A 24,941-nucleotide genomic window follows, 5' to 3' on the forward strand; every position below is an offset into this window, starting at 1 on the left:
TCATCCAATAATTACTTTTATTTTTACGAATATGGAATGTGTGTCCAGGGGCCACATAAATTCCCCACAGGCCGGATTTGAATATCTAGGCTATACAGGGTAAGACATTAACTTTGTTCCACTTTATTCCACTTAATTTATTTTCGAGGGTGTTTTCTTTTTTGCTTTTCAGGGGCACTGAAAACATATGATGAATAAGATTATTAAACATAATTTTCACTGAAAATTCAACTCAGTTAATGACCTTAAATGGTTAAGTTCATTCATTTTCTATGTTAAATCCACATCACAGGTCAGGAGGATGAGGCATGTTGTTCTAATGTATTCAGTGGATTTTGGGTGAAATGCTCCTATTAAGTTGTGGGAGCAAGGGGTTTGACCTCTGACCTCACCCAGAGGGCAAAGGTCAACCTCTTCCACCTGCTGCTCCTGTCTTGTCTTGTCTTGTCTGTCTGTCTGTCTGTCTGTCTGTCTGTCTGTCTGTCCGTCGGTCTGTTTTGTCTTGTCTCTCCTTCTGTCTCTCCGTCTGTTGTCCTGGATGTCTGTCTCTGTGTGTCTATATGTATGTCTGTCTGTCTGTCTGTCTGTCATCCTCCTGTCTGTCTGCATGTCTGTCTGTGTGTAGAACTACAGGCATCTGCAGACAGACTTCATGGAGGACGACCACGAGAGGCTGGTGTCGGTCACGTCTCTGTCTGTCCAACTCTTTACTGTCCCCACCGTGGTGAGTACTGTCTGTCTGCAGCGCTTCCTGCTCCGCCCACACACACGCCTGTCTCTCTCTCTGTCTGTCTGTCTGTCTCTCTCTCTGTCCACTGGTCCTCTGGTAGAACTATGAGCGCTTGCAGAGTGACTATGTGAAGGATGATCATGATAGAGAGCACAGCATCACCGACCTGTCCGTCCAAATATTCACTGTCCCCTCGCTGGTGAGTACACTCTGTGTGTGTGTGTGTGTGTGTGTGTGTGTGTGTGTGTGTGTGTGTGTGTGTGTGTGTGGCTATACTTCTGAGGAGCAAATGTCCCCACAGATATAGTAGAATATAAGAAATAGACGTTGAGTGAGGAACCTGTCCTCACAAGAGGAACGGGTTGTTTTATGGTTGGAAAAACACATTTTATTAGTTATTAGTTATTAGGGTTAGGTTTAGAATCAGGCATTTAGACGTTTAGGGATTAGAGTTATGCCTGTGTTTTTTTTGACGCATGGTTGGGCTTGTTTCCATTGTGGTCCATTGTACTCAAGTCATCGTTGTGACATACAATACATTGCTTATCAGTAAACAACGCTAAAAGCAGCAATTACATTAACAGAAATAAGTTGGGTGGGAAGAGGGCAGAGGATGTCACACAGGTTTTGCATCTCTGGGGGCAAGCTAGTGGCGGACCAATTTATCTAAGTCCAATTATATTTGGAGAACAGCTGTGTTTTTTAGGTCAGATTTAAATCTGGCTCAGGGAACTGAGAAGTTTCATGTCTGGCACACTGGCACCAAAAAGTAGCAATACCTGGTAGGGCATGCCACAATGTAGCAGAATGCACTTTTCCCCACATGTTTGCTGAATTTAACCCATTAAAACCGGGAATGCATCCTTGTAACCACTTACTGTACACCATTATTTTATACTTTGGCTATTCAAAAATAGCAGATATACGAAACATTTTGAGATGGGGGGTCCACGGCCAAATACATATCTAAAAATGTTTTCTAAAACCTTAACAGTATGTTGCTATATCAGTGGTGCTCCAACTTTTTCCATGTCAAGGACCCCCAAGATTATATGTATTTGGCTGCAGATCGCCATCTCAAAATATTTTGTTCCAGGGACCCCCGAAGCAAATATTGGAGTAAAGGCTGGGTATCCCTTGCTTGGAAAAACTAAATAATTGTAGATTTTGAAATGAAAATGTATTGATTCTTTAGAATGTCTGACTAGCCTAATATTGTATTGTAGAATGTCTAATAGCCCACATTTTGTATTGTAGAATGTCTAATAGCATACATATTGTATTGTAGAATGTCTAATAGCCCACATATTGTATTGTAGAATGTCTAATAGACCACATATTGTATTGTAGAATGTCTAATAGCCCACATATTGTATTGTAGAATGTTTAATAGCCCACATATTGTATTGTAGAATGTCTAATAGCCTACATATTGTATTGTAGAATGTCTAATAGCCTACATATTGTATTGTAGAATGTTTAATAGCCTACATATTGTATTGTAGAATGTCTAATAGCCTACATAATTTGTATTGTAGAATGTCTAGTAGCATACATATTGTATTGTAGGATGTCTAATAGCCTACATATTGTATTGTAGAATGTCTAGTATCATACATATTGTATTGTAGGATGTCTAATAGCCTAGATATTACAAAATACTGTGTCAATGTGTTTCTCCTTATCCCTTCGCATCACGTCCTGCTGCTCTATGATCATTCAGCCGATGAAATGGTTGCTTGCAACAGTCCTTTATGGCCTTATTTGCTGCATGTGTGCCATTGCTACTAGCACAAAGGACTGACCGGGTCAGTCTCCCTTGCATCAGGGGAGGACGAATCTGTCGCTCGGTGTGCTTCATCTGCCCCTCTAGCTCCACATGGAGAAGGGGTGAGAGCAGGGTTGCCAGGTCCACTTATTATATGCAAGTTTGGGCTCGTTTTTTCTGTGTAGTTGCTTGAAAATATTGGTTAGTTGCGGGTTGCGGCATTTTGGGCTTGTTTCCAAAGTGTGCTTGCTTATTTAGGCTTGTTTCCAACTTTCTTAATTATTATTTAAACCAGTGGTTCTCCAATATTTTCATGAAAAGGTTTTGTGCCCAGGGGAGTGTTAGAATGTTTCATAAACATATTCCAAATATTCGAAATATTCCACATTTTATTACAAGAGTTTTTCAAAATAGCAGATCTACAAGCTCACAACGCGTGGCATCACGGCGCGTTGTGAGCTTGTAGATCGGCTATTTTCAAATAGCCAATGTATATAGGGTTAAAGTGCTCATGCGGCCTATATTCTTTTGGGCTTGTTTTCCTAGACCTGGTTGGTTGCTTATTTCTCTCGCAAAACCTGGCAACACTGGGTGAGAGTGGTTCAAACTAGCAATGCAATACATGTTTAGAACTTAGAAAGTATCTTCCATAACATGAATAGTCTCTAACCCATAAAAGTAAGGTTAACGCCTCAAATGGGATTTGTGGAACAGCAGCAACATAGGTTTAGAATGATAATCATTAAATCATTAAACCTTCAGTCGATGAGATTTTATTTTTGCTTTATTCCATGGGCCCAAACCCCACTACCTAATGGGCTGAGAGCTATGGTCCTTTGTAGTGCCAACCCTGTCTCATTCAACACTGTACTACTACTGTTCTGTGTGTGTGTGTGTGTGTGTGTGTGTGTGTGTGTGTGTGTGTGTATGTGTGTGTGTGTGTGCGTGTGCGTGCGTCTGTGTCTGTGTCTGTCCAGGCTCGCATGTTGATGGTGGAAGAGGACTTGATGAAGACCATCATCAGATGTTTCGTGGACCACCTGCGACACAGAGACCTCCAGGGCCGCTTCCAGTTTGAGCGCTACACGGCCCAGCAAGCCTTCAAGTTCCGACGAGTCCAGAGTCTCATAGGAGACTTGAAGTAAGAGCCCTGACAATCCTGTCTTTAACCCATTCAAACCGGGAACGCATAGGTTGAAAGTGGTTAATTGTGTGTGTCTGTCTGTCTGTCTCAGGTATGTGTTGATCAGTAGACCCACAGAGTGGACAGACCAGCTCAGAGAGAAGTTTCTTGAAGGACTCGACACCTTTCTGGAGCTGCTCAAATGTATGCAGGTAGGTTGGTCCATTCAGCAATGACGTGCCTACGTTAACAGGCGATGTTCGGAAATCAGGCTCGAATGGAAGACTGAGAAGCAAAGTTAAATTAATGAATTAATCAAAAAGTCATCTGAACGGAGCGAATCAGTCTGGATTTCAGGCTAATGTCATATTTTTTCTCTCTGCCGTCTGCCACACCCTCTGTCCTGTTTGTCTGTCTGTCTGTTGTGTGTGTGTGTGTGTGTGTGTGTGTGTGTGTGTGTGTGTGTGTGTGTGTGTGTGTGTGTGTGTGTGTGTGTGTGTGTGTGTGTGTGTGTGCGCGCAGGGCATGGATCCAGTGGTCAGACAGATAGGGCAGCACATAGAGATGGAACCGGAGTGGGAGGCGGCCTTCACTCTGCAGATGAAACTGACACACATCATCTCTATGATCCAGGAGTGGTGCGCTTCTGACGTAAGAGACACACACACACACACACACACACACACACACACACACACACACACACACACACACACACTCAACCCATAAAGCCTTGAATTCATGGAGATTTTGTATGTTTGTAATCCAATATTTGACCTACATTGACATACATTGTTTTTGTTTTGTTCCACTTTTGCTTTGGCCAGGTAGACATATGTTTTCTCATGCCAATAAAGCCCCTTTGAATTGAAAATGGAATTGAAGTGTGTGTGTGTGTGTGTGTGTGTGTGTGTGTGTGTGTGTGTGTGTGTGTGTGTGTGTGTGTGTGTGTGTGTGTGTGTGTGTGTGTGTGTGTGTGTGTGTGTGTGTGTGTGTGTGTGTGTGTGTGTGTGTGTGTGTGTAGGAGCGTGTGTTGACGGAGGCCTACAGGAAGGTGCTCTGCACTCTGAGCCAGTGTCACAGCAGCTTCACAGAGGGGGAGCAGCCCATCGTGCTGGCCCTGGCCGGGCACTCTGTGGAGACCATACGCTACCTGGTGTCCCAGGACAAGGTGTCCATACACCTGCCTGTCTCCAGACTGCTGGCTGGTAGGTCCATGCACACACACACACAGTTTCAGCTAGTGGCACAGAACCTTCTGTTTTGGTTTCCTCTAATATTGATATCCTCTCCTCTCTCCCCTCGTCTCCCTCGTCTCCTCTCCCTGTCCACTCTCCTCCCCTCCCCTCCCTCCCCTCCTTTCTTCACTTTCCTCTCCTATCTCGCCTCTCCTCCCCTCTCACACACTTTTTGCACTCAAATAATCTGGAAATAATTTCTCAAACCTTTTTTGGAATTTTATTCTTTCGACAAATATATGGTCATGTATATGTTTTTTGTCAATAAAAAGCATCAACCAATCAAAGCCACTCCCCTCCCAGGTCTTCACGTCCTCCTCAGTAAAACAGAGCTGGCGTATCGGTGTCCTGAAAACCTGCCCCTGGTCAGTGGCACACATTTACATTATAGTGTGTATATACTGTATGATATGTGTGTTGTGACCATGTGTGAACTGTTTATATTGTGTGTTGTGACAATGTGTGTACTGTTTGTATTGTTTGTTGCCACGATGTGTGTACTGTCTGTTTATAATGTGTGTTGTGACGATGTGTGTATTGTTTGTGGCGTGTTGTTCAGAGTGATAGATGTGTGTACTGTTTATAATGCGCGTTTATGCGGTGTGTCGTTCAGAGTGATAGATGTGTGTACTGTTTATAATGTGTGTCTATGTGGTGTGTTGTCCAGATTGTGTACTGTTTATAATGTGTGCCTATGTGGTGTGTTGTCCAGAGTGAGCTCAGCCCCCCCATGCTGATAGAGCACCCCCTGCGCTGCCTGGTCCTCTGCGCCCAGGTGCATGCTGGGATGTGGAGGAGGAACGGATTCTCCCTCATCAACCAGGTAGACTGTCTGTCTGTCTGTACCTCTGTTTGTCTGTCTGTCTGTCTGTATCTCTGTCTTCTAATCTTCTAATTTATTTGGGATAGTTATTTATTATTCTGCTATCCTAGTCCTTAGTATGCTCACATAAGCCATTCAGATGGGGTAAACAGTGCAAAGTATTCAGGCCATTCACCACAAATAAGGATGTTAACATTTGAAATACGAGCACATAATGTCTGGCCGTTTGTTCTGGATCGTCTTCCTTGCATTCCCCCTGCATTTCTGGAGTGCGGGATCACTGAAAGAAAACTACAAGTGCGAGCTGATATATACAGTATATATTATGTTATAGTATTTATACTATAATATGTTCCATGTAAAGTTTGTCTCTGTTTTAGATCTACAGTATAACTACCACAACGTGACAGTAGATCTCTGTGTTTTAGATCTATTACTACCACAACGTGAAGTGCAGAGTGGAGATGTTTGACAAAGACCTCATCATGCTGCAGGTAAACGGCTGTACACGGGCTACAGTATTATGATCTATTCTGTACGTTAGATCACAATGATCTACTTCAGTGGTTCTCAAAAATTATCATGTTTATCATTGTCAAATACTCTGTGCCAGAGACCCCCTAAAAGAAGATTGATTTTGTTAAAGAAAATCATGATCATTCAAAAATGTTCAAATATTTTCATATCAGATCTACAAGCTCACAACGCGTTGATTTGCAAGTCGTTATGAGCTTGTAAATTGACTATTTTCAAATAGTCAATGTATAAAATAGGGTTAAAATGGTACATTTTGACGTTGATGCTATAAAAACAAATTTGCAGGGGACCCCCTGGAATGTCCCCTCAAGGACTTCTGCGGGTCCCCGGGCCCCACTTTAAGAACCATTGATCTACTTTATACAGTCATTTTACGACTAATGTGATCTACTCTGTCGATTACGTGATCTACATTTCCTCACTGTTCTAAGTAAAGTGATGTGCTGTCACCAGGTCGGGGCGTCTATGATGGATCCAAACCATTTCCTGATGATAGTCCTCAGTAGGTTCGAGCTCTTCCATGTCTTCAGCTCCGTGGACTGCAGGAAGAGATACAGCCGAGACACCAACAAGGTACCCGTCTCACCCCCCCGCCATCCTACACTTGAGTCGTATGCTTCTTGTTTCAGTCATTTGGATGACTTGCATACAAAGCTCACAACAGGCATGCTATGTTAAAACCAATAGGCTCTATTCACAGCAGCCATATTATGAAGACATTCACAGGTGTTACCAATGATACTGATGAAGGCCATTCTGGTCAAACAGAGTCAGGGTGCTGATATTGTGCATGTTGGCTCACTGGAAACACCCTGTTGCACCAGTGGGTCTACAGTTGGGGTAATGGGCTTCCAAATGGCCCCTTACAGGTGTGTAACTCTGAGAGTGTACATTTGTACACTCTCAGAGTTATGGGGGTCGTGGAAACCACTGTGCTAGACTAAATGGAACAGAGCCTTCATTAGTATCATTGGTAACACCTGTGAAGAAAGTGATAATATGGCTGCTGTGCATAGAGCCTATTGATAACTGTCGAGTGGCGACAGTCATTTTAAAAAACAGAATGAGCGAAACTGCTAGTTGTAAAAAGGTGGAATTGTTCTTCATGAATAGCCAATCTTACAGTTAACCCATTAAGACCTGAGGCGATTCTTTAAAAAAAACTAAATCCTAACAGTTTTTGGAAAAAAATCGAAACATTATTTTTTCAAGATTTTTCAAAAATAGCAGATCTACAAGCTCATAGCGCGGCACTCTGCTATTTTTGAATAGCCAAAGAATTCTAAAGTGACACAGATGCGTTCCAGGTCTTGGGTTAATGCACGGAATCTCTGTAGTTGTTTATAGTTCACGTATCTCGAGATCCGTTCGACCGACCGACTGCAAATTCAGCACACGTGTCGCAGACGACCCGAGGGAGTGCAGTGTGCGGTGTCGAGTCGGTCAGATAAGCTGTTGTCCAGAACCGCCAATCTGACTGATACGCCCATTCTATATTAAAATTGGCTTAAGGGAGGATGGGCTGGCCGGCTGGTTGGCCGGCCGGCGGGCAGACCATGTTGTCACACTCATGTAACCATGACTTAGCTATAACTATATAAGGAGTGTGTTGTCTAACCTCAATGTGTCGTCATGGCATCAGGCACAAACAAAATCAGTCAGCTCCATATATGGGCACAAAAGAGGGCATGCCCATATATGGGCATATACTGATGATATCAGGGATCTTTATATATGGGCATAAAATGCACATGGCCTGATAGATAGAGATCTCCATATATCGGCATAAAACTAAGGGACATGGACAGATAGATACAGAGATCTCTTTATTTTGCGACGTACGTGTGTAGTTGTACAAAAGGCAACATCAGCCTAAGCTTGATTAGGCAAATTCCCCTTTCCCCACATGTAGCCTAAATAAGTTGCCGTCTTACACCGATAGACGGATGTGTTCCGCTCAATCTTCCTCTACATTTTTCAGATTTCCACAGTAAAAAACAAACAAAAAGGAAGCATTTTGCACACCTACAAAGGCCACAGGTGCGTAGAAGACCAGACGAGGGCCCCAACGTACTGAAAGAAACAAAACTCCTGCACACTGTCTTCAAATGCACAGGAAAACTAGGGGCGCTGTTGTGGAGGCTCTCTCCTCAAATGGTTCGTTTGATAGGTCGCCATAGTTACCGGCTAAGTTTGAGTGAATCCTGGTTATCGCGGCTATTGCTGTTAGTGGGTCCACATCACAGACACCATTTGACTATGACTGACCACCCAGAACCTCTTAAATGGAGCGCTAAGTCTGACAACATGGATTCTATATTTGGACATGGCTGGCCTTGGGAATCCATATATGGATATCGCTAACGCATACTTACATGTCAGGATGACATGAGACATCTAACCATTGATACATATATAAGGAGACAGCCTCCAGGGAAAGCAGAATTCAACCAACATTCTTGAGTGGAGTACCGGACTTGAATACCATTTACAGTACAGATATCTTCAAGACTATCATCAGGTTCCATCAACTTACGTAAGGATCAATCTTGACTCGACGCCTTTACCTGGTTCTTCTTTACGGAGCTACCGTTGAAGCTCATTACTCAGACATCTCGGTTCAAGTCCCAAATTATATTTGATGAGGAATCTTATTTGATCCCTGTTGGAGCTGTTGTGAGAAATGATCGGCTGGACGCTGCACGGAGGACCAAATAAAGAAAATTATGCTGCTGTTGCAGTAGGACGCAAACTCTACTCATTTGGAGGGGCCATGAATGACAGGGATGATCTGATGGGTGTGCAGGTCTTCAACACAGTGTCTTTACAGTGGATGGAGGTGTCCCCAGTGACACCTGGACGAGGAGAACGTCACTTTGAAGTTCCCTCCAGACGCTGCAACCACACAGCTGTGCTGATAGAAGATATCTACATTTGGGGGGGTCTTAAATTAAACACGAGGAAGTTCTGCAACATGCTTTATGCATTTGAAGTCGACACCCACAGATGGTTCAAGCCCGAGGTTTCTGGAACGGTTCCAGAGGCGGCTTGCTACCAGTCAGCCTGTGTCTTGGGGAAGGTCATGTATATCCTTGGCGGATACACCGTAATATCTGGATTCACTAATGACACCTACAAGTTGGACACCACCACAATGGTCTGCTCTTTAATTAATACCAGAGGAAAAAGATCGCTTGAATTTCATTACCCTGCCACCATCATTGGAACGAAGATTTTTGTATTTGAGCGATATAGCCACCACCTCAAAGTGTTTGATACAGAGACCAACTGCTGGCTGAACACGCCGTGCGCAGCTTCTTGCAGAAAAACCCTTGGGTCATTCAGCCTTTGCCTACAATGGAGAACTGTACATATGTGGATCCCTCAATGATAGAACGCTTTTGAAATTCAATCCAGAGACCTTCTCCTGGACAAAGGTTGTGCCCAAAGGGAAAATCCCGTTTGGGATCGATCATATGTGCTGTTGCATTGTGGGAGATCGTGTCATCCTCTTTGGAAGACGTGAACCAATCAATGGCCTTTGCATCTTAGATTTAAATCCTAGTCTGAAGACCTTATGCAAGCTATCTGTTATTGAGTACAATTTGGAGCAGTCAGGACTCCCATACAACATCAAGTGGGAACTGGCAGCCATGACTACCTACCAACAGCCAACATAAATAAGTAAAAGACAGGGTCCAATCAGGGCGTAGTCTCATGTGAATCTCAGACTTCATAATGACAAATGTTAGAATTAGTCTCCCTATTTGGGCAAGGATTCATTCCTATGTGACTGCTATAGACTTCCATTATGAAATCAAAGTGAAATCTAGCAAATATAAAAGGGAAAAAAGGCAAGGACCATGTGAGAAAGAATAAGATTATAATACAATGAAAACAATTCAGACCAATCAGAGCACCATTGAATTCCATTATATATGTAAGATTAACAAGTTGGATATTTCCCTAAAAACAAATACTTAAAACAACCTATATAATGTTTTATAAAACAAAAACAAAAAAATTCAAATGTGGTTTTAATGGACCATGTCACCATCAATACAATACATGTCACTTCCTGTTCGCTCATATATTGTACACAAACATTAGTCCATTAATGCAAGGGTTTACAATTGGAGGTTCATAGGCCACTAGTGGTCCGTAAAGGCATTACACATGGTCCCTTACCGTGCATTCACTAATGTAGGAAAGAGAAGATCTTATTTAACTCGTAGCGCGACTAGCAAGAATTAACTAATTGGTTCACATTATGTGGGGGCAAAAACAATAGGACGCCAACCGGAACACACCACCGGAACCCAATTATTATTATATGTTTTTTCTAAACCGGATCACAGGGCTCAGGTTTATAATGAATATTAGGCTTTCCTCCGCGGTAGAAAGCCTAGTGACGCGACCTTTGGATTTCTTTTAACCACCAAATCTTTGCGTGATTGGAAAAAATAAATCCACTAACCACTTGAACCCTAGCTTCCCTATTCTGAGGAGAACTCTAGGCAAAGAGGTTTGGTGTAGAGTGGAAAAAAGAGCAGACCAAGTACACAGTGAAAGGTCAAGTTTACTAAGTATTGACTGTTTAAGTGGTGCAATTTCTGAAAATACTCATGAATCCAACATACAATGATGATAGTGCTGTGAAATCTATGAAAAAGTTTAATCTGAAACACAATTTTATACAATATGTCGTGGGGGTCCCACTCAGCTAAGGGGTCCTTGGCCTGAAAAAAATGTGGAAGACACCTGCTGGGTAACGCCACTACGCGTGCGTGCACGACGCGTTGTGCGTTTGTAGATCGGCTGTGTATAAACCAAGCTTTTCCTTGTAGGCTCAGTGGGGGTCTTCTATCTACAGAGCACACTGTTATTATTCTTTTAATGTTTGCACAGAACGTAACTTTTATTCTATCATCATTGCCTACATTGTAACATTATGACAAAACTAGGTTACAATATCTACATTGTAATTAATTCATAACTTAGAAATTCTTAAAAAATATATTGCATATAGCCATATTGTTACTTATTGTTACTTAGCATATTAATGAGGGGTTGTTCCTGCAGGCGTGGCATATTGGCATAATTAATAGATCCTGGAATTGTAAATGAGGGCAAAGACAGAGCCAGGTTGAAGGTACTATAAAACTCCTCTATTAGGACAGGGGCATTATTGATGAAACATTTATTACTGACCAAGTTTGGACTTAGTTGAACTGCAACTTTAAGTGGTTGCCTTCCACAGTAACCGACTGCAATAGCAGAACATCATTCAACGTCAAATCTTTATTTGACGCCGTCTCTCTCTCTCTCTCTCTCTCTAGGATGTAGTCCAGCAGAACAACACATTGATTGAGGAGATGCTTCACGTCATTATGATGGTTGTGGGTGAGTTCATATTTCACCACGTTTATTGTTTAATATCATTGTTCTGTGTCGCAGAACAATACACCCGACAAACACCATGTACGTTCTTCACACTGGCAGCTAAAAAGCTGCTGCAGGATACCATACATTTCATTTTAGAGATACGTTTACAATTAGAAAAATATTCAGGTCGTGATTAGGATTCGACATTTATGGGTTAGGTTTAGGGGTTGGAATTAGAGTTAAACATGATTTATTCTTAATAGTTGCTTGCCAGTGTCATGCACCGAAAAACAGCTGATCTATAAGCTCACAAAGCTCACTTGCGACACTTGTGAGCTTGTAGATTTTTCAGCTTTAGCTTTAGCTTTACGGTTAAAAATGGCAAAATGTATTAAATATCCATTTTGCTTTCTGTTATGTATGTAATGTAATGTTGAAATATTTTGTGGAAAAAGGAAAAAATCAATAAACATATTGTTGGAAAAAGAAAAAAAAAGTAATATAATACTAGTAATAATAAAAATATGGCATTCATAAAGTCGCTGTCCTAAAATGTTGATGTCCTCACAAGTATAGTAATACAAACCTGTGTGTGTGTGTGTAGGAGAGCGCTATGCGTGTGGTTTGGGGCAGGTCCATCCCTCTGAGGAGATCAGAAGAGAGATCGTCCATCAGCTCTCTATCAAACCCATGTCTCACAGCGAGCTGGTCAAATCTCTGCCTGAGAATGTAAGATCTGTCTGTCTGTCTACCTGTTTGTTTGCCTGTCTCTGCACCGAGTGCTGCGCGTTGAGCTTGTAGATCTGCTATTTTGTTTTAATCCCTGGCACAAAATGTTTTTGAATGGGGGGGGGGGGGGGGGGGGGGCGGGGGGGGCGGGGGGGTCCGCAGCCAAATACATATCATTTTGGGGGTCCTTGACATGAAAAAGTTTGAGAACCACTGGTTTATGATATTGAGTTACATTTGATAACATTTGTATTTGGAGAAATAAAAACAAACATTTTCTTATTTCTTTGGATAAATTAGTACTTTTTCACCGTAAAATCGGCCGGCTGATATGTTTATTTTTGGAACACAGTTGATGTGATCCAAGATTTCCCTATGGTATTTTCAATGTAAAAAAATAACTAAGGCCTCCCCCTGGCCAGCCGGGGCGCCTGATGGAGGGGAAGGGAACTGGTTGGAATAACGTGTTCCTTCCACGCGCTACATCCAACCAGGGAAACTCCCCCCTGTCAGGTGACAAGAAGGTCAGTTGGCTCTCATGCATTGAAGGAGGCATGAGCTCGGCCCTGGCCTCCCTAGGTTGGCAGAGGGAAGGTAGTGCCCAGGATTACATAGACAATTGGCAGTGGGTGTTAAAAATAGGGTTACAAAAAAAATGTAGAGTTAAAAAAAAAACAAGAAAAAACAACAACTAATATTTGACCCATTGGGAATAGCGGCCTCTAGTGGCAGTGATGTCAGAATTCGGTGCTCTATCGTTTGTAGCAATAATGGTTCCAAAAATATATATACAAATAAAACAAAAATAATGATTCTAGAATATATATTTACTGAGTACTATTTGCTTGTAGGAGAACAAGGAGACGGGGATGGAAAGAGTGATCGACAGTGTGGCACTCTTCAAGTAAGTATCTTTACTTTTTTGTTGCTCTCGTGCAGAAACCATTTAACTTTTTGTATTTGTTTTTGTAAATTGACGCCCTACTTGATCATACTACAGCATCACACAAAAGCATCGAAAGCATCAAGCTTGTAGATCTGCTACTTTTCATATTTTTGAATTTGAATCCTGAAAAGTAACATATGAGGTTTCCACCCGACAGAGACGATTTCAAACATGAAATGCAACAGAAAAAAAAGCTAAGCCTGATACAATGACAAATGGACGGCATTCATACTACCGTACTTATTATGTCTCACATTCAAACGTCAATGGTTAGAACTTCCTACTCTGTCGGGTGGAATGTCCAAATCCTTTTTTATTATTATTACATTTTTTTTTAAATAGTGCAAACAGCAGATCTACAAGCTCACAACGCTTGCAGATCTGCTGTTTGCACTACTTTTTGTGTGACACTCTTGTATGTTGACGTAGGGCGTTAATGTACCGAAAAACAAAACGTAAAAAAATTGAAAGATGGAGATATGAGCTTTCTGCCCGACGACGTCACATCATTAATACATTTTGTGGATGCTCCTGGATAAAAAGTGAATAATAGTGAATAATTGTGTGTGTGTGTGTGTGTGTGTGTGTGTGTGTGTGTAGGAAGCCAGGTGTGACAGGTAGAGGCCTGTATGAACTCAGACCAGAGTGTTGCAAACTCTTTAACCTCTACTTTTACCACTACTCCAGAGCTGACCAGTCCAAGGTACACACACTCACTCACTCACTCACTCACTCACTCACTCTTACACACTGGATATAGATGTTGTCATGGTAACCTCCGTGTGTGTGTGTGTGTGTGTGTGTGTGTGTGTGTGTGTGTGTGTGTGATTCCAGGCAGAAGAAGCCCAAAGGAAACTGAAGAGACAGATTGGAGAAAACTCTGGTAGTTATTATTATTATTTTACCTACCTTACCCTACCTTATTATTAAAATAAGTGTTAAATAGCTATGAGCTTGTAGATCTGCTTTTTTAAATTATCATGCAAATCTTTGAATATATATTTTCTAAAGCGAACATTTGTAACTCAAATCTTTGCTTCTGGGGAAAAAACAAAAAAAAGCGTATGTTGCTATATATAATATCAGTGGTTCTCGAACTTTTTTCATGTCAAGGACTCCCAAAAGGATATGTAATTTGACCACGGACCCCCATCTCAAAATATGTTGTTCCAAGGACCCCCCAGAAGCAAGATTTGAGTTACAAATGTTCACTTTAAATATAAATATATATTCAAAGATTTGCACAAATGTTCACGATTTTTTGAAAATAGCAGATCTACAAGCTCATAGCTTGTATATCTGCTATTTTTTAATAGCCAAAGTATAAAGTAATGGTTTTAAGTGGTTACACAAATGCGCGACCTCTCTGACATGCTGTCCTTCCTCACAGCCCTGCCTCCACCGGTGCTGCCTCCACTGTGTCCGCTGTTTGGCAGTCTGGTCAACCTGCTGCAGAGTGACGTGTTCCTGGTCATCCTGGGAGCCGTGCTGCAGTGGGCCGTGGAGCCCAGCACAGGACACTGGTCCGAGTCCATGCTGCAGAGGGTGAGAGAGAGAGAGAGGGAGAGAGGGGGAATGAAAGGGACAAGGACTGATGGATATAAAGATCTCCATTTATCTGCATAAAAGGGACAAGGACTGACAGATACAGAGATCTCTATTTATGGGCATAAAATGGGCAAGGACTGACCATATAGGGGCATTTCAGTCGGATCGGCGGTGCGATGTGGGCACCTCTAGTACTATAAAATTGCCTGAATTTGGTACGAGTCTCATGTGCTATTTTCTACTAAGCTTTAGGCATACTAAAAAAGAAGTTTGTCATACTAAATCGTATATTGGTATGTGATTTGGGCCCAAGGCATTGTATTCTTTGGCTATTCAAAAATAGCAGATATACAAGTTCATAGTGCGGCATGCCGTGCTATGAACTTGTAGATCTGCTAGTTTTGAAAAATCGTGAAAATGTGTGCAAATCTTTGAATATATATATATATATTGAAGCGTACATTTGTAAAACATGTTGTTCCAGGGACCTCCAGAAGCAAAGTTTGAGTAAACATTTTTTTTTTTTAAATATATGTATTTAAAGATTTGCACAAAATGCTATGAGCTTGTAGATCTGCTGTTTTTGAATAGCCAAAGTATAAAATAATGGCTATAGCTCAAATCTAAAATGACACAGATGCGTTCCCGGATCGAATGGGTGACACCACTTAAACCGTATATTGTTGACTGGAGTCCCTCAGGGCTCTATACTAGTGTCTTTTATGTTTGCTGCTATTGTGGGGAAAGCTTTCGCTGAAAATAGCTGATCGACAAGCTCACAACGCATCGATCGGCCACAACGGTTGTGAGCTTGTCGATCTGCTATTTTCTGTGAAAGCTTTCCCCACAATATGGATAATGCGGTTTAAGTGGTTAGGCCAATGGAATGGGTATTTTATTCAACTTTGATTCAGGATGCCATTTATCATGACCTTGAAACAGCCATATTAGATTTGAAAGACTAGGATTTGTTTGCATAGGGATTACATTATTCCTGTTATGTTTAATCGTGTGTGTGTGTGTGTGTGTGTGTGTGTGTGTGTGTGTGTGTGTGTGTGTGTGTGTGTGTGTGTGTGTGTGTGTGTGTGTGTGTGTGTGTGTGTAGGTCCTCCATCTAATCGGCATGTCACTATTGGAGGAACAGCAGCAGATAGAGAACAGCTCTGGAGACGACGACATCCTCTTCAACTTCACTAGCAAGATATCACGTTAGTGTACACACACACACACACACACACACACACACACACTTAATAATGTATGTCCACATAAGAGACACACTACAAGGAAACAAATATTTACAAGGTGCTGTAAAAAAATATAAAGTTAGCAAATCTTGAAAAACTACCCACACACCCGTCAAGTAACGGCGTCTTCGCCATATTTGGCCGCTACCAATGATGGAAGAGATTGCACAGAATTTTGCAAGCCATATAGCAGCTTTTTTTTCAGCATCGCAAGTTGTTGGAAGCCTTCTACAACCATCAAATCAAATCAAACTTTATTTATATTGCACCTATAACTTAGCTCTGATAGTATGGAGGAGCGGCTGGTATTTAATGACTTTAGTCGTACAAGCTCCCTCTAAGCTAGAGGACACGCACACACACACACACACACACACACACACACACACACACACACACACACACACACACACACACACACACACACACACACTACAGACCTGCAGTTTGAAGTTGATATTCTTTCTGAGATAAACGTGACATCCCACTTCTCCCTTCATAACCGTTGCAGACTGGATATTATTATGTCGATATTGTATCTTAACCCATTTTGGGCGGGAACCCCTATTTGTAACTATACCTTTCAGGACGGGATCCCCTCTTGGGGTTCTTGTTGCTATGTACAGTATATAGCAACATTGATTTGTTGTAATTTTTGAATAAATATTTGACGTTTTTCAGGAAGCTTAGGTCAGGATTTAGAAGGCGTTTTTAGAATCTCAGGTCTAAATGGGTTAATCAGCAGAGGAGAAATTCACATTCATCGCCAGTGTAAAACTTCATACTTAAAACCTAGGGAATGCACCAATATATGGGCCACATAATTGGTATCGGACGATATTTTCCATTATCTGCAAGTATCGGCAAATAAAGTTGATGTTCACCGATCATCACAGTAGCCGATATTTATCACTTGTTGGGAACTCAACACAGTGTTTTGTTGAGTGTTTCTCTTATAATCAGTCTGTTATCACAGTCACAGAATGTTACTGCCTTCAAACTACACACCAGATTGTCAACTCCATCTGTAAAAACCTGTGTGTGTGTGTGTGTGTGTGTGTGTGTGTGTGTGTGTGTGTGTGTGTGTAGGTCCAGTTGACAGTCCCAGTAACTCGGCCAGTATTCTGGCTCTGTTAGAGACTCTTCACAACGCTCCACACCTAGAGGTCCATAAAGACATGGTCCACTGGATCCTGAAGGTACACTTTTTACCTAGAGGTCCATAAAGACACGGTCCACTGCAGTGGTTCTCAACCTGTGGGTGGGGAACCCCAGGGGGGTCCCCACATGATTTTGGGGGGGTCCCCAGATGACAGTGAAGTGACAATTAAAAGACTTCTAATTATGATTATTTTGGGGGGTCACGGCCTGAAAAGGTTGAGAACCACTGGTCCACTGGATCCTGAAGGTAAACTTTTTACCATTGATTGTAGGCATTAATCAGACTGCTCCTGAGGGTGTGTAGTAATGTGTGTAGTAACTGTTGTGTAGTAATTCTGCGTGGGTCAATGTCACGGCTGAGGGACAAGCAGGGCGCGACCCCTTGAAATTTTGATTTAGTTTTAGTCATATTTTTAGTCATCTGAAATGTTTTAATCTGGTTTTAGTTGATATTTGAGTCTACTAAATCTACAGTTGATTTTTTTTTTTGACGGCCCGTGATGCTTGCTTTGTAATGCCCGATTTATACTTAGCCGCGTGCCGAAAATAGCCGATCTACAAGCTCACAATGCGTCTGCTACACGTGAGCACAGCCAAGCACGACTGCAGTGGTTCTCAACCAGTGGTCCGGAGACCACCAGTGGTCCTTGAGGGGGTTCCAGGTGGTCCCCAGCCAAATGATGGAGAGTTGGTAACCAAATTATAAATAAATAAAGGACCTTGATATGAAAAGGGTTGAAAACCACTGTTCTACTGGATCTCTTCTCCACTAGTCCCTCCCTGATAGTTCTGTCTAGTTTTTATTTGAGGACCCCTAGGTGGTCCTCAGAGTTACTACAGCGGGGGCTGCCAAATATTTGTGTAATATGATTTTTTACAAAACCACTTGAACCCTAGCATCCCTATTCTGAGGGGAATATTAGCCAAAAATAGCAGATCTACAAGCACACAACACCTCACGCTGCGAGGCGTTGTGAGCTTGTAGATTATTTTTTTTGGCAAAGAGGTTTAGGTGTAGAGGAAAAAAAAGAGAAGAAAAAAAAATCTGAAACACAATTTTATACAATATGGAGGGGGTCCCTGCTTCATCTCTCTCTCAGCTAGGGGGTCCTTGGCCTGAAAATCGTTGAAGACCCCTGTTCTAGTGTCATGTCCCAATGTTCACTGTAGTGTTTCTTTGGTCTCCAGGTGGTGTCCAGCAACAGAACCATGAGAGAACGATCTGCCTCTACGTCTGCTGACACAAGCAACACACACACACATGACGAGGTCTGACACACACACACACACGCACACATACATACACACATGTACACAAACACATACACACTCGTGAGTGCAGACTGACGCAAACAACACACCTGCTTACAACCATTTTTACACTCTCAGAGTTAAATAAACACTAAGAATTTTGCAGTGTATATTGGGGTCCTAGAAATGAACATTTTATGAAATGGGGGTCCGTGGCCTAGTGCTTCTTTAACTTTTAAGGACCCCCAAAAGTATTCATTCAAATTGTATTTGGCCATGGCCAAATATAAGATTTGTGGTGTTACAATGTTTCAAAAATAAATAAATAAATATATATATATATATATATATATATATATATATATATATATATATATATATATATATATATATATATATATATATATATATATATATGTATATTAAAAAAAAGCCAATCTACAAGCTCACAACATCAGCTATTTTCAAATAGCCGATGTATTTACGTTTAAAGTGGTTAGACTGATTTTGATGCTTGATCCGTGTTTGTCGCCGCCCTGCAGGCGGTGCGGGACAAGGACAAAGCGGAGAGGAAGAGGAAGGCGGAGCTGGCTCGCCTGCGCAGGGAGAAGATCATGGCTCAGATGTCCGAGATGCAGAAGCACTTCATCAACGAGAACCGAGAGCTGTTTGAGCAGAGCCTGGACGAGCTGAAGGACACCCCTGTTTCTGACAGGTACGCACAAGCACAGTGTTCTTTTTCACAGTAGGGGACGATAATGATTATTGTTTATCGTGACAAACAATAATAACAAAAAAAAACAGGACGCTCTCGATAATCATATCGAGGACATTTGTAATGGTGAAATTGTTCTCCGTCATACACTGGGATCAATTTGCCTTTTGCCGATCTGCAAAGAGTGCACTTGGTACGCTCTTTTTTCCCTCTACACCAAATGTCCTCGCCAAAAATAGCTGATCCACAACGTTGTGAGCTTGTAGATCTGCTATTTTTGGCCAATGCTCCCCTCGGAATAGGGATGCTGGGGGTGCAAGTTGTTAACAAAAGTGGCATTTTAAGAGTTTTAAGCATATTCTCTCTCTCCCAGTCCTCCCAGTATGGCTCCAGAGGTGTTGGTGTGTGTGGGTCCTAACCTCTCTCTCTCTCTCTCTCTCTCTCCCAGTCCTCCCAGTATGGCTCCTGAGGTGTTGGTGTGTGTGGGTCCCGGTCGCTCCGGTCCTAGCGAGCAGCGTCAGCTGGTCACCTGCATCCTCTGTCAGGAGCAGCAGGAGGTCAGAGGTCATGGCCAGGCCATGGTCCTGGCCGCCTTTGTCCAGCGCTCCACCGTCATGTCCCAGAACAGAAGCACTCCACTGCCCGACCCAGGTGTGTGTGTGTGTGTGTGTGTGTGTGTGTATTTATTTGTAGGTTTAGCCCATTCAATCCGGGGACGCTCTGTCATTTTAGATTTCTTTGGCTATTCAAAAATAGCAGATCTACAAGCTCATATCGCGGCACCGAGTGCCGCGATATGAGCTTGTAGATATGCTAATTTTTTTTTAAATTGTGATTTCTGGAGGTCCCTGGAACAAAATATTTTACAAATGTTCGCTTTAAACATATATATATTTAAAGATTTGCACAAATTGTCATGATTTTTTTTTAAATAGCCAAAGAAATACACAAATAACAGACTCTCTCCCGGTCTAAATGGGTTAACAACCCTTTAACTGCCAGAGATTATTTCTGAAAATTTCTAGCCAGTGCCAGAGATTTTTCATTGAAAAACAAAAAAGTACTTAGGAGCAGAGATGAATATTTTTTAAGTTTTAAGTTAAAAAGGAAGTGGATAGACCCCTATATCTTCGATAAATCATATTTCACTTCACGTAGATCTACGCGATTGGCACGTGGCGGCTATAAATAGGTTCACGTAGATCTACGTGATTGGCATGCAATGGGTTAAGCCAATTTGAAAGCAACGCTGAAGTTGATAAGGACGTAACATTCACAACGTCAACTCCCAGACATTTCATTAAACCTGTGGTTCTCAAAGTGAGGTCCAGAGACTCCAGGTGTCCTTGAGGGGACCAGCTAAATGAATGACACTAGCATTACAAAAATACATATTTAGAAAAATCTAGGAAAATATGGATTTCTTTTGAATAAAAAAGGTCCGTTGAGCTAATGCATATCTATTTGAGGGTCCTTGACATGAAAATGTTTGAGATTAAATTGTTCTTGTGAAACAAATAAGAAAGGACATAATTTTTTGTGTAGCTGTATATAAACGTATATGTTTTGTTTCTTCAGAGCACCATGATCCTCTGTTCACGCACCCCGACCTGAACTGTGGAACTCACACAGGGAGCTGTGGTCACATCATGCACGCCTCCTGCTGGCAGAGGTGGGTACTGCAACAACACAGCTGGTACATACCGTACCGTGGTGAGCTGGTGGCAGCTTGAAAACCACCGGTGTTATAATTGTATATCAGACATGAAGTCCACATACAGTAGCAGCTCTGACTGTGTGATAAAACCTGGTTCCGGAAACGGATCCAAATGTGATGGAACGGATTCCCGGTTCCTCAATGTTGGATCCGGATCCCAACCCTAGTGACATGCTCGTTTATGTGACTCTCAGAATCAAGTCAGTGGTCCCTTCACTATCCATGTGTCTGTCTGTCTGTCTGTTTTGCTTGGTCATGTGACTGATACAGAGTAGGGTGGCAACTACTGGTTATCGTCATAGCGATTAAATTGGTTATATATCAACGAATCAATGCAATGTTTTTTGTAATTGTTTTTTTTCCATAAATGATTAAATCAATTAGTCAACTGTTTTACCCCTGATAGAGTCATTTGTCTTTACATTGTACTGTTTGTAACGTCTACATCTCTCTCTCTCTCTCTCTCTCTCTCTCTCTCTCCCCCCTATACGTTGTGTGTGTGTGTGTGCAGGTACTTTGAGGCGGTGCAGGCCAAGGAGCAGAGGAGGCAGCAGCGTCTCAGAGTTCACACCTCCTACGATGTGGAGAACGGAGAGTTCCTCTGTCCCCTGTGTGAATGTCTGAGTAACACCGTTATACCTGTCCTACCCAGAGTTATACAAACCCAGCACACACACAGGTACATACCAGCGTTCCTCTCCTATGTGAATGTCTTCTTTTCTTTTTTTTTTGAGTAGACGATTATTTTTTACCCCTTTTGTTCTCATAATTTATCCATTTACTCCATCGTCTGTTATACTCAGGCCCATCGTTTGTAATTCTGTAAGTTATTCTCTCCATTTCCAATGTTTCTTTCCATTTCTTTTTTAACAGTGGACGTTTTAGCCAATTATTACATTCCTAGTAATTCGTTTTAGGGCGGCAACTCCAGTTCCAGTTTTGTCTGCTCATTTATTTGTGTCATCACTTCTAATTTCGATTGTTTATTCTGTATCCTGCATGACCGACCTAAAAATGCATTTTCTGTTTACTATAAAGAGTTGGAGAGACAAGGAGACAAACACTCTATAGCAACGATTGCTGTCAGAATATAGAGCTATTTAACTCTATACCGTATTTCACATGACAAAAGAAACAGATCTACAAGCTAACAACGTGTCGCAATCTGATGCATTGTTATTGATCTGTTCTCCTCACTCGAGTATAAATCAGTCAACGCTACAGAGATATTACATTGTACTAGGCAGCATGCTGTTTGTGGGCCTCGTACTCCAGCACGCTATGCCCTAGGATAGGTAATATTGTAAAAATGTGGCACGGAACATGGAATAGAATTCTCTGAGTCTACTGCATGAATAGACCTTAAATGTAACACAACTGTGTGTGTGTGTGTGTGTGTGTGTGTGTGTGTGTGTGTGTGTGTGTGTGTGTGTGCGTGTGCGTGTGCGTGTGTGTTTGTGTGTGTGTGTACACATGTACAGTGGTGAACAACTGAGTTTGGAGGAGTGGGTGAAGTTGACGGCTCAACAAGTTGCTGCTTTGCACACGAATGCCAGGAAACACAGTACACAGGGTGAGTAGTACTTCTACTACAACAGCTAATACTATTTTCAATGCCTCACAAGTATAGTAATGCAAAACTGTGTCTGTGTGCAGGTGAAGAGGAGGAGGAGCCAGTTACAGAGGCGTGTCCTGCACCAGAAGGCTTCATATTGGAACACACTCCCAGGTCAGACTCTGCCCACTCTGAACACGCCCTCATTACTAATGAGTCAGAGTAATAGTAATTAGACTCTAAATTAGGTTCCAAATAGGAACCAAATCCAAATCACTAGGTACTTGGCACCCATACAAATGGAAGGAATCAAATCAGAATCGATAAAATTCTAATAATTTAAGCCAACGCTAAAATCTAAAATGACACGGATGCTTTCCTGGTTTGCAGAGTCGGAATCGGAACGGAATCAATAAAATCCTATTGATACCCATCCCTAGACTAGTCATAGGGACCAAATCTCTTTGTCGACAGGTTGTGAGCTTGTCATTTTTTTGCTGAATGTTCACCCCAGAATAGGGATGCAAGTGTTAAAGTTTTAGATCCAATACATTTTTCATATCGTTGCTGTATTATTATTTTAAAAGTAGTAAAAATAGTTGACCTACTGTACATATACAAGCTCACAATGCATGTGTAAAGAATCGTTGCTGTCAGGCAGAAACCAGCGAACTCCATTTTGACTTTTGCATTTTTTTTCCATAAATCAGTGCTATTGAACACCCTTTACGTCTGTGTGTTGGTAAAAAAAATAATTATATTAACGTTATATTATCATAAAAATCGTAGTGTTGTGCCAATTATTTGGGGGCTTACTTTGACCGCGTATTTATTGTGTATTGTTGTTTTGTGCAGCAATCCGTTCTCCAGTAGCATTAAGGAGATGCTGACGACCTTCGGCACGGCGACCTACAAGGTCGGCCTGAAGGTCAACCCGAACGACCATGACCCCCGAGTCCCCGTCATGTCCTGGTCCAGCTGCTCCTTCACCATACAGGCTATAGGTACGCACGCACATGGACACACACACACACACACACACACACACGCACACACGTTGAAAAACGTATGTTTCTATATCAGTGGTTCTCAAACCTTTTCATGTCAAGGACCCCCAAAATGATATGTATTTGGCCGCCGACCCCATCTCAAAATATGTTGTTCCAGGGACCCCCAGAAGCAAAGATTTGAGGAAAATGTTCGCTTTAAAAATATAAATATATACTGTATTCAAATATTTGCACAAATGTTCAAGATTTTTCAAAAATAGCAGATCTGCTATTTTTGAATAGCCAAATGATACAATATGGATAAAGTGGTTACACAGATGCGTTCCCGGTTTGAACAGGTTAATAATTAGTATTTTATCTGTTTACAGAGAGACTGTTGGCGGACGAGGAGAGGCCTTTATTTGGAAGTTTACCCTGTAGACAGGTAATTCTTGTTTTTATTAGTTTCAGTGTTTGTTTGTTTTTCTTTCCTCTACAGAGCTCTGTATGTCGTCCTTTTCATGCCTCCACTGGCAACACCCAGGTTTCTGGGTCATGTCCATCATTTATCCTACCCAATTTAGTCATGTGTGTCAATCCACCTGCACCACAGCAGAAAAAGTACCATGTGTCCATGTGTCTCCTCCGTTTTTATTCATAAACACATACATAACTTTTTTATTGCATTGATATTGAACGGTTTGATGAACTGAGTTCAAGTTATTATGGAACTGGAATGAACCATTTGCTTCCTCTTTTTTATTTATTTAACCGCTTAAACCCCAGTACCCATATTGTGGGGAATAAAATCTTTCGCTGAAAACAGCAGATCAACAAGCTCACAACTGCGACGCGTTGTGAGCTTGGTTGATCTGCTGTTTTTCAGTGAAAGCTTTCCTATCCCCACTATAACCGAAAACTGAAAATACACTAGTACCCAGCCCTGAGGGACTCCGGTCAACCATAGAGGGTTTAAGTGGGCAATATAATTCAAAATTTAAACTGATGTAGTTGAGTTTATTTAATTGTGTGTGTGTGTGTGTGTGTGTGTGTGTGTGTGTGTGTGTGTGTGTGTGTGTGTGTGTGTGTGTGTGTGTGTGTGTGTGTGTGTGTGTGTGTGTGTGTGTGTGTGTGTAGGATGACTGTTTGACCTCTCTGTGTAGGTTTGCCTCAGCCTGTTGGATGTCCTCTCCACTGTCCACAGTGCACACACACTTCATCAGACTGCTGTCAGGTACACACACACACACACACACACACACAATTGTATTCAATTGGTAGTTATTGCAGGTTCACTTCCTCCACACATGGGCAACATGGCCCTTTGACCATCTCAATCTGGCCCTCAAAGTCCTAAAAGAAAAACAAAATGACCTCCAAAAATCTACGTCTTAATAGGCAGCATTATGTTAATTGTTTTAATTTAACTTGACTCCAATTAATTATCGGTAATTAATATGTACCATTTGAGTACATACC

The 24,941-nt window shown here is 41.8% G+C and overlaps 1 protein-coding gene across 4 annotated transcripts in view; it reads left to right on the top strand.

Moving 5' to 3' along the window:
• Positions 1-24,941, top strand: part of ubr2 (ubiquitin protein ligase E3 component n-recognin 2) — a 50,231-nt gene that overhangs the window by 18,035 nt on the left and 7,255 nt on the right. Inside the window, exons 11-38 of one of the 4 annotated variants that reach the window (XM_084077067.1) lie at positions 626-724; positions 3,476-3,639; positions 3,734-3,833; positions 4,144-4,272; positions 4,646-4,829; positions 5,163-5,224; positions 5,572-5,682; positions 6,111-6,176; positions 6,673-6,792; positions 11,559-11,622; positions 12,209-12,333; positions 13,185-13,237; positions 13,880-13,982; positions 14,114-14,162; positions 14,670-14,824; positions 15,933-16,035; positions 17,164-17,273; positions 18,424-18,504; positions 19,029-19,201; positions 19,575-19,596; positions 19,672-19,852; positions 20,780-20,873; positions 21,430-21,597; positions 22,400-22,491; positions 22,575-22,647; positions 23,329-23,477; positions 23,852-23,907; positions 24,600-24,696. In XM_084077067.1, the coding sequence (XP_083933193.1) occupies positions 626-724; positions 3,476-3,639; positions 3,734-3,833; positions 4,144-4,272; positions 4,646-4,829; positions 5,163-5,224; positions 5,572-5,682; positions 6,111-6,176; positions 6,673-6,792; positions 11,559-11,622; positions 12,209-12,333; positions 13,185-13,237; positions 13,880-13,982; positions 14,114-14,162; positions 14,670-14,824; positions 15,933-16,035; positions 17,164-17,273; positions 18,424-18,504; positions 19,029-19,201; positions 19,575-19,596; positions 19,672-19,852; positions 20,780-20,873; positions 21,430-21,597; positions 22,400-22,491; positions 22,575-22,647; positions 23,329-23,477; positions 23,852-23,907; positions 24,600-24,696 (2,983 nt within the window). Of the gene's footprint in view, positions 1-625; positions 725-830; positions 930-3,475; positions 3,640-3,733; positions 3,834-4,143; positions 4,273-4,645; positions 4,830-5,162; positions 5,225-5,571; positions 5,683-6,110; positions 6,177-6,672; positions 6,793-11,558; positions 11,623-12,208; positions 12,334-13,184; positions 13,238-13,879; positions 13,983-14,113; positions 14,163-14,669; positions 14,825-15,932; positions 16,036-17,163; positions 17,274-18,423; positions 18,505-19,028; positions 19,202-19,574; positions 19,597-19,649; positions 19,853-20,779; positions 20,874-21,429; positions 21,598-22,399; positions 22,492-22,574; positions 22,648-23,328; positions 23,478-23,851; positions 23,908-24,599; positions 24,697-24,941 lie in introns of all 4 variants that reach the window. The other 3 variants (XM_084077068.1, XM_084077069.1, XM_084077070.1) reach the window with 3 other exon arrangements.

The sequence above is a fragment of the Gymnoscopelus microlampas genome, assembly GCF_963454915.1.
Source record: "Gymnoscopelus microlampas genome assembly, chromosome: 13".
Classification (NCBI taxonomy): Eukaryota; Metazoa; Chordata; class Actinopteri; order Myctophiformes; family Myctophidae; genus Gymnoscopelus; species Gymnoscopelus microlampas.